This window comes from Rattus norvegicus, chromosome 16 (genome assembly GCF_021556685.1).
Source record: "Rattus norvegicus strain SHRSP/BbbUtx chromosome 16, alternate assembly SHRSP_T2T, whole genome shotgun sequence".
NCBI classification, from domain to species: domain Eukaryota; kingdom Metazoa; phylum Chordata; class Mammalia; order Rodentia; family Muridae; genus Rattus; species Rattus norvegicus.
Window position 1 is genome coordinate 21,656,988 of NC_141549.1, and position 16,686 is coordinate 21,673,673.

Here is a 16,686-nt window from a genome sequence, read left to right on the forward strand (position 1 = left end):
TGGGTCTGGGTTTGCCAAATCAGGATGATTTTTTTAGGTCCATCAGGCCAGTCTTAGGGTTACAGATTGCAATGGCTGCCCTAACTGCCCTCAGTACTCCCTTTGAAGGCCATGCAAATAGATCTACTTCAGCGTCAACATTGACAGAGCTTTGAACAAGCACTGAGGGGGCTGGGCTCCTAACAGTGGAGTCTGAGGGGGGCACACATGGAGCATAAGCATAGGGTACAGTCCGTAAGCCAGCTCCATTGTGAGCTCAGAGCATGTCACTATGGTGGTGCCAGTGCAGCTGTGTTACTAGGTGATGAAGTATAGTTCAGTTAACCCTGAACGAGCAGGTCTTGCCTACACTTCTTTGGCAAGAATTGGTGATTTTAGCAAACTCTTATCGTATAATTTGGGAGATGGAGATTAGCTAAATGGGAGGGAAGAGAGAGTAAGAAGGTCCTGGGCGGCCCTAGCGCTCCATAATGGAGGAAGATTTTGAATATGATGCTCTGGCATTGAAGTTCCCCAGAAGGGGACGCTGGTACACCCGTCTGTGGCGCTCCTGTCCTGGTTTTGGATGCCTGCGTCAAAAGAAAACGACGAAATTTCCCCTCTATCTGATTGGGTATGATCCCGTGGGTCGATTACAAACAGCGGCCTGTGTTGGGGACGTGGAGAAAATTGAAAGTATGATCCATGAGTGTCATCATCATGTGGATGAATCTGATTGGAGGGGCAGGTAATGGGGCTTCAAATTGATGAGGGGAGTAAAAGGAGGAGGGTAGGAACTGTTAGGGACACTCAGGGCTAAGGAGGAAGACAAATCAACTTCCAGGGCTACAATCTGAGGGTAGAGAGTGGTCATACATAGGCTCATTTTCACTGGGGACCCCTGGGTTTTATACCTGCTAAATGCTCTTAGTCGTATGAGACCTCCACACTGTGGAACAGCAGCTCCTAGGCCTTAATGAAACTACATAATTTTATTCTTATGTTAACCCTTACATTTTGTAAACATACAAAAAGACACACACACTCACACACATAAATACCGTTGATTTGCCTCTGTGTATTTTCTGTGTACCATTGTGATAGAACCTGGTGCAGGATCCCCTGGAACTGCAGCTATAGACAGTTGTGAGCTGCCCTGTGTGTCTTAGCAATCAAACTGAGTTCTCTACTAAACAAAACTAGAGCTGTTATTGCCAAGACCCCTATCTAGATTTTCTTTCTTCTTTGTTGTTGTTGTTTTCTGTTTTTTCATTTTTATTAGATAGTTCATACATTTACATTTCAATGTTATATCCTGTCCTGCCTCTTCCATCCCACTTCCCACTCCCCCTGATTCTATGACGACTTTCTTAATACATAATATGATGCAATATAATAATGTATAATATAATATAATGTATATGATACAATATAATAATATAGTATAAAATAATAATGGATCAAAGACATTTAGAACTGGAACTGTGACCATGCTCCCATGTAATCACCTTCTGTACTGTTGTTTTTACATCGATACACATGTGAAGGACAGAGATTGTCCTCATCTCACTTCCTGTGCCCCACACGTGTGGAGCTTAGGGTGTGGTGGTCAGAGACAATGTCGACTGCTAGTTATGTTGTACCACCATGGGGTTCTAAGGCCTGAGCTCAGGCAAGCAGGCCTCCCTGTGGGTTCCAGCCCATCGTCCCTCTGTTCTGGAGACTCCACTCAAGCAAGTCCATGGTGTGCTTTATTTACTGTCTTGGAGCACACTGATCCTCACACTTGTAGGCAAGTGAGCTTTGCGGATCCCCTTATCCCAAGATCAGCAGTCAGGTTTTCAGGACAAATGCTTTACCAGTTGAGTTTTAACAACTACCCCAGCCCCTCATTCCTTTTTCTCTGTGTGTGTGTGGGTTCTTACCATGAACCCCCTTGCTCATCGTCCCTCCTCCTCTTATATGAGGGTTCACCCCCACCCGTTTGCCCACTCCTTCCGGATTCCCTGCCTTAGCATTCCGTTCCACTGGGGCTAGAGCCTTGGCAGGACCACGAGCTTCTCCTCTTATTGGTGCCCAACAAGGCCATCCTCTGCTACATATGCAGTTGAAGCCAGGGGTCTTTCCATGTGAACTCTTTAGATGAACGGATATCTGGGTTCTCTCCAGCTCCTGGCTATTGTAAATAAGGCTGTTGTGAATGTAATGGAATATGTTTCTTTGTTTTATGTTGGAGCCCTTTTTGTGTATATGCACAGGAGTGTGTAAAGCTGGGTCCTCCAAACAGATTTCCAGAGTTGTCCCAGCTTGCTCTCCCACCTACAAAGGAGGAGTGTTCCTCCTTCTCCAAATCCTCGCCTACCTCTGTTGCCTGAGTTTTGATCTTAGCCATTCTGACTGGTGTGGCGTTGAATCACAGGGTGGTACTGATTTGCATTTTCTCTGATGACTAAAGATGTTGACCAGTCCTTTAGGTTCTTTTTGGCCATTTGATATTCCTCAATTGAGAATTCTTTGTTTAGCTCTGCTCCCCATTTTGTAATAGAGTAATTTGATTCTCTGGAGTCCAACTATTTGAATTCTATGTGTATATTGGTTGTAAGCCTTCTATCAGATGTAGGATTCATAAAAATCTTTTCCAATCTGTTAGTAGCCATTTTTTTCTAATGACAGTACTCTTTGCCTTACAGAAGCTTTGCAATTTGATGAGGTCCCATTTGTTGATTCTTGATCTTGGAGAATAAACTATTGCTGTTCTGTTCAGGAAATTTTCCCAAGTATTCCAGGCTCATGTATTCTAGGCTCTTCCCCATGTTTTCTTCTTTTAAGTTGAGTATATCTGGTTTTATGTGGAGATCCTTGATTTGCTTGGATTTTAACTGTGTACAGGGTGATAAGAAAGGTTTGATTTGCAGTCTACATGCTGAGTGCCAGTTGATTCAGCACCAGTTGTTGAAAAAGCTATCTTTTTCCCACTAGATGGTTTTAGTTCTTTTGTTAAAAATCAAGTGACCATAGGTAGGTGTATGGGTTCATTTCTGGGTCTCCTATTCTATTCCATTGATCTACTTGCCTATCGCTGTACCAGTATCATAACATTTTTATCACTATTGCTCTGTAATACAGCTTAAGGTTAGGGAGGGTGATTCCCCCAGAATTTTTTTTTCTTGTTGAGTATAGTTCTCAGGATCCTGTTTTTTTGTTAATGCAAGTGAATTTCCAAATCGCTCTTTCTACCTCCATGGGGAATGGAGTTAGAATTTTGATGGAGATTGCGTCGAATCAGTAGATTGCTTTTGGACAGATGGCCAATTTTATAATGTTAATCCTGCCAATCTGTGAGAATGGGAGATCTTTCCATCTTATGAGATCTTCTATTCTTTCTTCAGAGACTTGAAGTTCTTACCGAACAGGATTTTCACTTGCTTGGTTAGAGTCACACTGGGTTATTTTATTTTATTTGTGATTATTCTGAAGGTGTTGTTTCCCTAATTCCTTTCTTAGCCTATTCATCCTTTGAATAGAGAAAGGCTACTGATTTGTTTGAGTTAATTTTGTATCCAGCCACTTTGCTGAATTTGTTTAAGGGGGCATCCTTGACTACTCCCTGATTTTAGTGGTATTCCTTCAACTTTCTCTCAATTTAGTTTGATGTAGGCTATTGGTTTGCTGTATATTGCTTTTCCTATGTTTATAGTAAGCTTTGAATTCCTGATTTTTCCAAGACTTTTAAAGGTTAGCACCTCATTCTTATATCCTGTCTTTATGGTTGAAGGGGAATCGATGACACACCAGCATATTTTCCCTAGTTCACATGCTTCTTGATCATTTTGTTATTCTAAGATGTTAATTAGTCTTTAAGGTGGAGCTTCATATAAAGAATACAAGAATGAAGTTTAGTTTTAAAATATTCTTCTGTTCATTGAATATTTTCTTTAAAAACACTGAATTGTCCAATGGTAATTTTTCATTCTGTCAGTCCATTTATTCCCCACATGTAACTTAGATATCCCCTGTGTAGAATACACGTTCTAATATCTCTCAAGATCTTCCCATTTGTAAAACTTCATTTCTCTGCCCAGTCAAGCTTCCTTACATTCTATAAATTTAAATATAACATGAAATGAACATTACTCTTTGGAACCCTTCTTTCATTTTACTGAACCTCTATGAATCTCAAGCAAGGCAGCTATGCCACCATAGGTTATTACCTTGTAGCAATATTTACCTGATTTTGGTGTGAGTCCATGGGCACATTGATCAATATACGGCAAAGCATGAGGTCCTGGTTTCTATACCGAGTATAGAAGTGTTACATATGGGCATAAAAAATGAAATGTGAAAATAAAAATAAAAGAAAGTATTGAGGACTGAGGGCTTATATTTTGTTCACTGTTAAAAATGTACATAGATGCAAGTGACCGGTAAAATTGCCACTTACCTGTTGATTGTGACATATTTTGTTTAATGTAGGCCACAATGGGTTGCATGATAATTACCTTTAATTTTGTAAAGTGCTAAAAGTATTGCTAATTATAGTTGTAAAATAATAAAAAGGATAAATGACCTTCCATTCTTAGAGAGGGTAAAATGTGAATGAAAATGAAGGTAACCACAATAGATAAGATAGGAGGATTAAGAAATGTAAACTTCTTTTATATGAATTTTTTTATGTGTACTGCTGATAAAATCCTGTTTTTCTCTCACAGAATAGTTCTGTTTGTTATCACTAGGAAGAGAAATCATTACCATGATCAGGAAATGCTGAGCTCTCAGGAGCTGGAAATGCTTGTAGTGTTGTAGCAGATTTCTTCCCCATTCGAACTGAAACATCAGAGTAGCCCCTATTAAGATATGTTTAATGTTCATCCCTTGGATGGGGACATGGAGTCATGGAGCTCCTGAAAATACCGAGGAGTAACTAGTAAGTTCCAGATATTAGAGTATGATTTAAATTCAAGCTGAGATCAATTTGGGAACTTTTCTAGGATTCAGACAGGCTGCTTTGAGCAGCGAAGAAGGTCAGGATAGAACACCTGCCTTAAATAGGAAGAGTCATGTACCATATCCCTAGCACAGTAAATGAACATTCGAGTAGACCTCAATAAATAAGAACATTGTAGTTACTTTCTTCCATCAGATAGAAATCACCTTCATATTATGTAGTACTTACAGGTGATGATAGTCTTACTGGGAATTCAGAGATGTTGCTAAATGTGTTTTCAATTTGCAGGACATCGCTGCATTATGCGAGTGCCCACAACCATCCAGATGTAGTGACACTGTTATTAGAAAATAGGTCCAACATTAACATCCAGGATGATGAAGGCTGCACACCGTTGATTAAGGTAGCTATTGGCCATCTGTTTTGGTATGAAATGGATTAGAGGTGTCCTTGTTTGGTTTCTGTTGTTGTGAGAAAACACAGACCAAAACTTACTCAGGAGAGGAAAAAGTTATTTAGCTTACATTTATTCATCCCAGTTGATCCTCATGGGAAACCTGGTCAGGAAATCAAATCAGGAACTGGGGGGAAGAACTAAACTAGAGATCAGGGGAGAATGCAGCTTTCCATGGCTTTTACCCAGGTTTGGTCAGCTTTTTTTTATACAACTTTGAACTCAGGCATGCCCCTACCACAAGACCTTGGGCTTTCCTACTTCTGTCTAAATAAAAAAAAATAGTTCCACACAGTGCCCCAGAGGCCAGTCCAATTCCTCAAGTGAGGATCTTTCCAGGTGTATTAAGCATGTATCACATTGGCAAAAAGAACAAAATCTAAGCAAACAAGCAATCTCTGCATTGTGACAGCCAACCAGCACAGACCTGAGTGCTTAGGACATCTAGGTGGGTTGGTAGAACCCCTTAATTCTACCACTTGGAAAAAGATGTGGTGGGGAGATCATTAAATGAGTCAAGCCTGGAGTATTTAAGAAGACCTTGTGTCAAAATGGAGGGAAAATATGAATAACTAAAACTCTGTCTGATTTCAGAGAAACTATTCAGTGCCATTGTAGAAATGTCTCCCTTGGCTTCCTTGAAGTGAAGATGTATTTCTTTGTACAATTTCCACAGGCTGCGCAGCGGGACAACACACATTGTGTTTGTGTATTGCTCAGGCACAATGCTAATCCAAATTTGATGGATTACAGTGGGAATACAGCCTTTCACCATGCCATTTCCAGGGGCAGCATAGCAATTGTAAAGATGCTCCTGGAGTACAACGTAGATATTGAAGCCAAAACAGAGGTAAAGGTCATTCAACTTCATTCCCAATGCACTTCTAGCTACTTCTAGCTGGGACACTCAGACCTATTTTCTACATGCAGAACCTCAAGCATTCTCACTGAATGTGTTCAGAGGAACGCTTTTTCTCTTTAAATATGTGTGTGTGTGTGTGTGTGTGTGTGTGTATTTATAATTAGTGCCAAAAAACCCACAGAATAGCATATTTTGTCTCAGCGTTGACTTTAAGTTTGAAATTCAAGATTATAGGCTTTAGGATTACACACAGACACACACAGACACACACAGACACACACAGACACACACACACATACACACACACATCACATCACATCTACACCAACAAGAAAAAGAAATACATTTCAAGTTTAATGATTATAGAATATATAGAACTGGGTTGCTGCTAAGAAGGTATTGATGTGTGTTTGGCTCAGGGATGAGGGCAGACTGGGAAAGGAGAGAGGTGTCAGGCAAATTAGAAAATCTGATCATTGAGAAAATATACAAAACATTTTTATGATTTTCAAAAGTTTTGGTATTCATAGAAGATGCTATTGCCCTTGGGAAATAATTTTTAGTTTAGAAAAGAAATATATTTGGAGTGCAGATTGAGAAACTCTGCTCCAGATACCTCTTGAGCACACTCCTTCAACAGGGGCATACCAAACTTTATATTTTGGGGTTGTGTCCATGGAGGTCCTAGTCTTTGGAGCTAAGAAGATTGGAACCATTGAGTGTTTGGGGAAAATTCTGGAAGGGATTGGTGTTCATATGCAGTGTTGTGTAGACAAAAGATGTGTCAAAGGGAAGAAGAGAGCTGTGTGTGGAAAGCACAGCAGGTGTTGTAGGAAAAATGATGCCTTGTGACTCAGTACAGTGTGTGTTTATGTTCACAAAATCTGTGATGAACTTTCAGTTGAGAAACAAGTTGTTTTATAAAATGTAATATTGTTTTCTTTACAGTATGGCTTGACACCACTGCAACTTGCAACATATGAAAATCAGACTGAAATGATAAACTTCTTAGAATCAATGAGTGCAGATGCACAGGCCGTGCAAGTGTCAAACAGGTACAGTTTCTTCTCTTCTACAATCTTAGTGCTGTTCTTGATGGTGAGAATTGCTTAAGTCAGGAATATTAATATGATATTAAATGATTTGAAAAACTCAGAGAAATATTTAGAAAGCTTATTACACACGAAATATGAGCTAGAAAAGAGACTGTTCCAACACAACAAAAGAACAGCAGTACCAGGAGTGCTACATAGCTCAGTAGTTCAGTTCGTGAGTCATGAACCAAGACAAAGAATAAGCTAGATCAGCTGTTGGTCTACTTCAGTATTTTTTATTTTGACACAGTTTTTATAATTTCTGACCTTAAAAATGACAGTATAAGCCATATCTTTAGAATTATATGTTACATAATCACAGGTAATAAATAGTGTTTCCTAATGATCTGTTTGAAATGTCCAATGCAGTAGAAAACTACCTTTTGCTAGGAGGTGTTCGGTAAACTTTCATCCCGTAATTAACTAGCAATGTTGGTGATATTGCAGTCCAAGACATTTTTGTGTCACATTTCAGATGGAGCTTTTAATGTGGATATATAAATAGTTCATTTCCTTCCACATATTCTGGTATTTTAGAATTATAAATCTTCTCCTAGATTTTGTGAATGTTTAGCTCTAAAAAAATTGATCTTACAAAGCTATATTCCCTTCCATATGAAATAAAATTATTATGCTGAAATTCCCTGTTTAGTACACATGTTTACCTAATGTTTATGTTGAGCCATTATTTCCAGACAACCGATCTGTGCTTTAAGGTGAGCCTTTCTAGAGAGAGCTCACTCTCCTTTCAAAACTTAATGCTCTTTGAAATATTTAATTTTATTTTTTCTTATTCATTTTACATCAAACTCACTGACCCTGTCTCAGTCTCCCTATTCCACAGTCCTTTCCGGTTCCCCTTCCCCTTCACCTCCGAGCAGTCATGGATCCCCTATGTATCCCCAGACCCTGGCACTTCAAGTCTCTGCAAGGGTAGACACTTCCTCTCTCTCCAAGGTCAGACAAGGCAACTCAGCTAGAAGGAGGTATCCCATGTATAAGCAACAGCTTTTTGATAGGCCCCATCCCAGTTGACTGGGACCCATATGAAAACCTAGCTGCTCTTCTGCTACATATGAGTGGGAAGGTGTGAGTCCAGCCCGTGTATGTTCTGTGGTTGGTGGTTCAGTCTCTGAGAGCCCCAGGCGTCCAGGTTATTTCACTTTGTTGTTTGTCCTCTGGAGTTCTTATCTCCTTGCAGACCTGGAATCTTTCCTCCTAGTGTTCCCTAAGAGTCTACTGCCATACATCCCTGAGCAAGGCAAATATTCTCTTTAGAGTTTTTAAGAGGGAGGGAGGAGAGAGAGAGAGAGAGAGAGAGAGAGAGAGAGAGAGAGAGACAGAGACAGAGACAGAGACAGAGACAGAGACAGAGAGAGACACAGAGAGAGAGACAGAGAGAGACAGAGAGAGAGACAGAGAGAGACAGAGAGTCAGAGAGAGAGAGAGAGAGAGAGAGAGAGAGAGAGAGATTGATTGACTGATTGTGTGTATGCATGCTTGAGCCTTTTAGTTTGTGTTCTATTTAAAAGCTAACCATGCCTCATGTTTTCTCTTGAGAAAGTCGCAAGGATACCAGTCAACAGTCATAGTGAATTGCTGAAAAATAAATTCAAAATTGTTTGACTAGACCTGTAGTTCCATGAATTACATCCCAGACTGTGGGAGGTAGGAGACACACAGACCTTTGTGAGTTAAGTCCAACATGGTCTATGGGGTGGGTTTCAGACCAGCATAGCTACATAGTGAGATCCGGTTTCAAAAAACATTGTTTGTGAACATCTAAACTAAGATACAGGGGACTGAAATATAAAGGGCTTCAAATGCTCGCTAAATGTTTTTCTTATGAATAGTGCAATAACCATAACTTATAAATCTATGCCACAGTGCAAGAACACCAGCACATAAAAAAGAAGTGAAGCATGTAAGATTTTTGGAAGGTAAGATTTTTATATCATATATAAATTTACTATATTGTAGCTGGTCTTATTCACCCTAGATGAAATAGTGCGGACATTTTAGCTCCTCTCCTACTGTGACCACACAAGGCAGCCCAGCTAGCAGAAAGGAATCCAAATGCAGGCAACAGAATGAGAACCTGCCCTCACTTCAGTAAACCAGGAGTCCACATGAAGAGCACGTGAAGCTGCACGTCTGCTACCTCTGAATATGGGGTCTATGTGCAGCCCTGACGTGCTCTTTGATAGGTGGTTCAGTCCCTGTGAGCCCTCATGGGCCCCTGTTGGTTAATCTGTAGGTTTTCTTGTTGTGTTTCTGAACCTTCAATGGCACTGTCCTCCTTTGAATTCAATATCCTTCCCCCAATTCTTTCACAAGACGCCCCAACCTCCACCTGATATTTATTTGGCTGTGGGTGTGTACATCTGTTTCTATCCAGGGCTTGATGAAGACTCTCAGAAGAATTATCCAAGGCTTCTGTCTGCAAGCATAGCAAAATATCATTAATGGAGTCAAAGACTGGCTCTCTCCCACAGGGTGGGTCTCAAGTTGGTCCAGTTATTGGTTTGGTATCTCCTTAATGTCCGTTCCATTTTAACCTGCATATCTTGGTGGTAGGATAAATTTTGGGTTGATGTTTTTCTGAGTGCTTTGGTGTTCTCCTCCTTCTCCTGGAAGTCTCCCCTGGTACAGAAGATGACCACTGAAAACTGCATATCACCTGCTGCTAGTAGGCTCTGCAAGTCTCAGCTCCATAGATAGACTGCTAAGAGCCCCCATGGTTCCTGGTCTTTGTTTCACCACAGAGATGCCTCTCCACTGGTATCTTCTGTCCTAGCTCCCACACCACACCTGCTCTGCACCTTAGTTCCCCTCCCCATCCTACAAATTTCCCTCCCTCAATCGAATCCTGATATCTATTTCATTTTCCCTCCTGAGTGAGATTCACGCATCTTCCCTTGGGCCCTCATTACTTAGCTTCTTTAGGTCTGTGCACTGTGGCCTGGTTATTCTGTAATTTATGGCTGCTAAGGTCCTCACCTTTAAGTGAGTACATTCCATGCCTGTCCTTCTCGGTTTCAGTTACCTCATCCAGTATGATGTTTGCCAATCCCATCCATTTGCCTGCAGTTTTCTCAAATTCCATGTTTTTCATAGCCGAGTATTATTTCATTGTGCAAATATACCACATTTTCTTAATCAGTTTTTCAGTTGTCTCCTGTCCATGGTTATTACAAGGAGAGGTTTTATGAACATAGTTAAGCAAGTGTGCTTGGGTGGTATGGTGGAGCAAGTTTGGGGTATATGCCCATGATTGACATAGTTGTGTCTTAAGGTAAAAACTATTTCAAATTTTTTGGAAAAAAAACCCGCCAAATTGCTTTTCAAAAGGGATTTTAGGGGTTGGGAATTTAGCTCAGTGGTAGAGCATTTGCCTAGCAAGCGCAAGGCCCTGGGTTCGGTCCCCAGCTCTGAAAAAAAGAAAAAAAAAAAGAAAAGGGATTTTAATGTCTCTCCCACCAACAATGGAGGAATATTCCCTTTGCTCAATATCCTTGTCAGCATGGCTGTCCCTTGAGGTTTTGATTCTGGCTGCTCTGACTGGTGTAGGATGGACTCAGGGTCCTTCTGATCTGCATTCAGTGATGACTGTAGATGAGCATTTGATGTCTCTCGGCCTCCTGAGCATCCTCGGCTGGGAATGCTTCGTTTACCACTGTACACCATATTCAGATTGGTTTATTGCTGTCTAACTTTTTGGGCATTTTATATATTTTAACCATTATTTCTCTGTGAAGTGTAAGACTGATGACGATCTTTTCCCAAAATGTAGGCTTCTCTTTTGTCCTTTTGATGGTGTCCTTTGCTTTACAGAGGTTTTTAAGTTTTGTGAGTCCCCATTTATCAATCATTGATCTCAGAGGCTGGGACAGTGGTGTGCTGTTCAGGAAATTGTCTACTGTACCGATGTCCTCAGTATATTGAAGTTTCTGCTTCAATGTCAAGGTCTTTCATCCACATGAACTTGAGTTTTGTGCAGGTTGAGAAATACAGATCTATTTGCATTCTTCTTCATGCAGACATACAGTTACACCTGCACCATTTGTTGAAGAAACTTTCCTATTTTCCCCATTGTGTGGTTTTGCCTTTGTCAAAATCATGTGTTGGTAGGTATGTGTGTTTTTTCTTTGATTTGATTCCATCGGTCAACTTTTTGTTTCTATACTAATTCTAAACAGCTTTTGTTATGATTGCTCTGTGATATGTCTTGATATCAGGGATGATGATACCTCCAAAAATTATTTAATTATTCAAGATATCTATCTATCTATCTATCTATCTATCTATCTATCTATGTATCTATCATCTATGTATCTATCATCTATCTATCTATCATCTATGTATCTATCAGCTATCATGGGTTTTTTGTTTTTTAAAAAATTGCTCTTTCAAGGTCTGTAAATAATGGTCTTGCAATTTTGAAGAGAAATGCATTGACTGTGAAGATGCTTTTTGTAAGATGGCCATTTTCACCTTGTTAATCCTATCCATCTGTAGTATAGGAGACCTTTCCATCTTCAGATGTCCTGTTAATTCCTTTTTCAGAGACATAAAGTTTTTGACAGGCAGGTCTTTAAGTAGCTTGATTAGAGTTGTACTGGGCTATTTAATGTTATCTGTGGTTACTGTAAAGGGTTTTGCTTGACTAAATTTTTCTTATCCATTTTAACTGTTGCATGAGGAAGGGCTGCTGGTTATTTGAGTTAATCTTGCATTCAGACACTTTTCTGTAAGGGTTTATCACCTTTGGTGTAGGAGTTCTTTGGTAGATTTTGTGAGGTCTCTTTTGTATGTGGGCAGCTTTGCTTACTCTCTGGTTTTAAGTTTCTCTGCATATAAGTTGTTAGTGTTTATTGGCTGGTTCAGGTATGCAAATTTGATCACTGAGGTCTCTAAGACTTTTAACATGAAGGGGTGCTTGATTTTATCAACGGCTTTATCAGCATCTAATGTGATGACCAAGTGAATTTTTTTGACATCTCCACCCTTGCCAGCTGCAGCTATCCATTCATTTTCATGGCTGTCAAGCCATCTCCCCTGTATCTCCCCAGACCCGATCCTGAAACACTCAGTTGTCTCAAATTTACCCACTCCCACCTAGTTCCTTCCTTCCTCTGCCTCCTCTGAGTATTTTCCGGTATGTTCTAAGTTAGATTCAAAATCCTCTCTTGGTCCTTTCTTCTTCATCTTCTTTTGGTCCTGAGTATAGTATTGATATCCTGTACTTTATTGCTAATATCCACTTAGAAGTGAGTATACGCCATCCATGTCTTTTGGGTCTGGGTTATGTCACTCAGGAAGATATTCTCAAGTTCTATTCATTCACCTGCAAAGGTCATTATGTCTTTGTCTTTAGTAGGTGAATAGTATCCCACATTGTCTTTTTTCATTAAAAAAAAAAACTTCACCCTTGTCAGTTGCAGATTTCCATTCACTTTCAGGACCATCCATCCATCTCTCCTCTTCCTTACCCACACCTGATTCCAAACCCATCCCATAGCCCTCCGTATCTCTTCTCTATTCAGTTCACTCCCTCCGTCTTCCTCTTAGGACTGCTTTATGCACTCCTTTAAGTGAGATTCAGGCATCCTCACTTGTGCATTCCTTCTTGTGTAGCTTTTCTGAGTCTGTGGATAATAGCATGGTGTCTGTATTTTTGGCCAATAACCATCTATAAGTGAGTACATAACACACATGTCCTGTTTGAACTCCGGAGGATATTCTCAAGTTCCATTGATTTACCTGCAAAATTCATTCTGCCTTTGTTTGTAATAGTGGGATAATATGCCATTTTGAAAGTATACATCACTTTCTTTTTTTTATTAACTTATGTATTTCTTATTTACATTTCAAGTGTTATTCCTTTCCCAGTTTCCAGGCCAAAATCTCCGTAGCCCCTCCCACTCCCCTTCTTTATGGGTGTTCCACTCCCATTCCTCCCCTATTGCCGCCCTCCCCCCAACAATCACGTTCACTGGGGGTTCAGTCTTCGCAGGACCCAGGGCTTCCCCTTCCACTGGTGCTCTTACTAGGCCATTCATTGCTACCTATGAGGTCGGAGTCCAGGGTCAGTCCATGTATAGTCTTTAGGTAGTGGCTTAGTCCCTGGAAGCTCTGGTTGCTTGGCATTGTTGTTCATATGGCATCTCATCCCCTTCAATCTCTTTCAGTCCTTTCTCTGATTCCTTCAACGGGGGTCCTGTTCTCAGTTCAGTGGTTTGCTGCTGGCATTCACCTCTGTATTTGTTGTATTCTGGCTGTGTCTCTCAGGAGAGATCTACATCCGGCTCCAGTCTGCCTACACTTCTTTGCTTCATCCATATTGTCTAATTGGGTGGCTGTATATGTATGGGCCACATGTGGGGCAGGCTCTGAATGGGTGTTACTTCAGTCTCTGTTTTAATCTTTGCCTCTCTATTCCCTGCCATGGGCATTCTTGTTCCCCTTTCAAAGAAGGAGTGAAGTATTCACATTTTGATCATCCATCTTGAGTTTCATGTGTTCTATGCATCTAGGGTAATTCAAGCATTTGGGCTAATATCCACTTATCAATGAGTGGATACCATATGTGTTTTTCTGTGATGGGTTAGCTCACTCAGGATGATATTTTCCAGTTCCAACCATTTCCCTATGAATTTCACAAAGGCATTGTTTTTGATAGCTGAGTAATATTCCATTGTGTAGATGTACCACATTTTCTGTATCCATTCCTCTGTTGAAGGGCATCTGGGTTCTTTCCAGCTTCTGGCTATTATAAATAAGGCTGCTATGAACGTAGTGGAGCACGTGTCTTTTTTATATGTTGGGGCATCTTTTGGGTATATGCCCAAGAGAGGTATAGCTGGATCCTCAGGCAGTTCAATGTCCAATTTTCTGAGGATCCTCCAGACTGATTTCCAGATTGGTTGTACCAGTCGGCAATCCCACCAACAATGGAGGAGTGTTCCTCTTTCTCTGCATCCTTGCCAGCATCTGCTGTCACCTGACTTTTTGATCTTAGCCATTCTCACTGGTGTGAGGTGAAATCTCAGGGTTGTTTTGATTTGCATTTCCATTATGACTAAAGATGTTGAGCATTTCTTTAGGTGTTTCTCAGCCATTCGGCATTCCTCAGCTGTGAATTCTTTGTTTCGCTCTGAACCCCATTTTTTAATAGGGTTATTTGTCTCCCTTCGGTCTAACTTCTTGAGTTCTTTGTTTATTTTGGATATAAGGCCTCTATCTGTTGTAGGATTGGTAAAGATCTTTTCCCAATCTGTTGGTTGCCGATTTGTCGAACCACAGTGTCCTTTGCCTTACAGAAGCTTTGCAGTTTTATGAGATCCCATTTGTCGATTCTTGATCTTAGAGCATAAGCCATTGGTGTTTTGTTCAGGAAATTTTTTCCAGTGCCCATGTGTTCCAGATGCTTCCCTAGTTTTTCTTCTATTAGTTTGAGTGTGTCTGGTTTGATGTGGAGGTCCTTGATCCACTTGGACTTAAACTTTGTACAGGGTGATAAGCATGGATCAATCTGCATTCTTCTACATGTTGACCTCCAGTTCAACCAGCACCATTTGCTGAAAATGCTATCTTTTTTCCATTGGATGGTTTTGGCTCCTTTGTCAAAAATCAAGTGACCATAGGTGTGTGGGTTCATTTCTGGGTCTTCAATTCTATTCCTTTGGTCTATCTGTCTGTCTGTGTACCAATACCATGCAGTTTTTATCACTATTGCTCTGTAATACTGCTTGAGTTCAGGGATAGTGATTCCCCCTGAAGTCCTTTTATTGTTGAGGATAGCTTTAGCTATCCTGGGTTTTTGGTTATTCCAGATGAATTTGCAAATTGTTCTGTCTAACTCTTTGAAGAATTGGATTGGTATTTTGATGGGGATTGCATTGAATCTGTAGATCGCTTTTGGTAAGATGACCATTTTTACTATATTAATCCTGCCAATCCATGAGCATGGGAGATCTTTCCATCTTCTGAGGTCTTCTTCAATTTCTTTCTTCAGAGTCTTGAAGTTCTTATTGTACAGATCTTTTACTTGCTTGGTTAAAGTCACGCCGAGGTACTTTATATTATTTGGGTCTATTATGAAGGGTGTCGTTTCCCTAATTTCTTTCTCAGTTGTTTCTCTTTTGTGTAGAGGAAGGCTACTGATTTATTTGAGTTAATTTTATGTCCAGCCACTTTACTGAAGTTGTTTATTAGCTTTAGTAGTTCTCTGGTGGAACTTTTGGGATCACTTAAATGTACTATCATATCATCTGCAATAGTGATATTTTGACTTCTTCTATTCCAATCTGTATCCCCTTGACCTCCTTTTGTTGTCTGATTGCTCTGGCTAGAACTTCAAGAACTGTATTGAATAAGTAGGGAGAGAGTGGGCAGCCTTGTCTGGTCCCTGATTTAGTGGGATTGCTTCAAGTTTCTCTCCACTTATTTTAATGTTAGCAATTGGTTTGCTGTATATGGCTTTTACTATGTTTAGGTATGGGCCTTGAATACCTTTCTTTCCAGGACTTTTATCATGAAGGGGTGTTGAATTTTGTCAAATGCTTTCTCAGCATCTAATGAAATGATCATGTGGTTCTGTTCTTTCAGTTTGTTTATATGATGGATCACGTTGATGGTTTTCCGTATATTAAACCATCCCTGCATGCCTGGGATGAAGCCTACTTGATCATGGTGGATGATTGTTTTGATGTGCTCTTGGATTTGGTTTGCCAGAATTTTATTGAGTATTTTTGCGTCTATATTCATAAGGGAAATTGGTCTAAGTTCTCTTTCTGTGTTGGGTCTGTGTGTGGTTTGGGTATAAGAGTAATTGTGGCTTCATAGAAGGAATTTGGTAGTGCTCCATCTGTTTTAATTTTGTGGAATAGTTTGGATAGTATTGGTATGAGGCCTTCTATGAAGGTCTGATAGAATTCTGCACTGAACCCGTCTGGACCTGGGCTCTTTTTTGTTGGGAGACCTTTAATGACTGCTACTATTTCCTTAGGAGTTATGGGGTTGTTTAACTGGTTTATCTGTTCCTGATTTAACTTCGGTACCTGGTATCTGTCTAGCAAATTGTCCATTTCCTGCAGATTTTCAAGTTTTGTTGAACGTAGGCTTTTATAGTAAGATCTGATGATTTTTTGAATTTCGTCTGAATCTGTAGTTATGTCTCCCTTTTCATTTCTGATTTTGTTAATTTGGAAACACTCTCTGTGTCCTCTAGTTGGTCTGGCTAAGGGTTTATCTATCTTAATGATTGTCTCAAAGAACCATCTTTTGGTTCTGTTGATTCTTTCTATGGTCCATTTGTTTCTACTTGGCTGATTTCAGCTCTGAGTTTGAT

At 40.2% G+C, this 16,686-nt stretch overlaps 1 protein-coding gene across 1 annotated transcript; it reads left to right on the plus strand.

Annotated features, from left to right (window-relative positions):
* Positions 1-293: 293 nt before the first annotated feature.
* LOC134482342 (uncharacterized) lies at positions 294-10,768 on the plus strand. Its single transcript, XM_087589351.1, has 5 exons — positions 294-727; positions 5,213-5,327; positions 6,055-6,228; positions 7,189-7,295; positions 9,222-10,768. The coding sequence occupies exons 1-5, from the start codon at positions 471-473 to the stop codon at positions 9,331-9,333; spliced, it is 765 nt and encodes a 254-aa protein (XP_087445477.1). The 5' UTR covers positions 294-470; the 3' UTR covers positions 9,334-10,768.
* Positions 10,769-16,686: the final 5,918 nt, after the last annotated feature.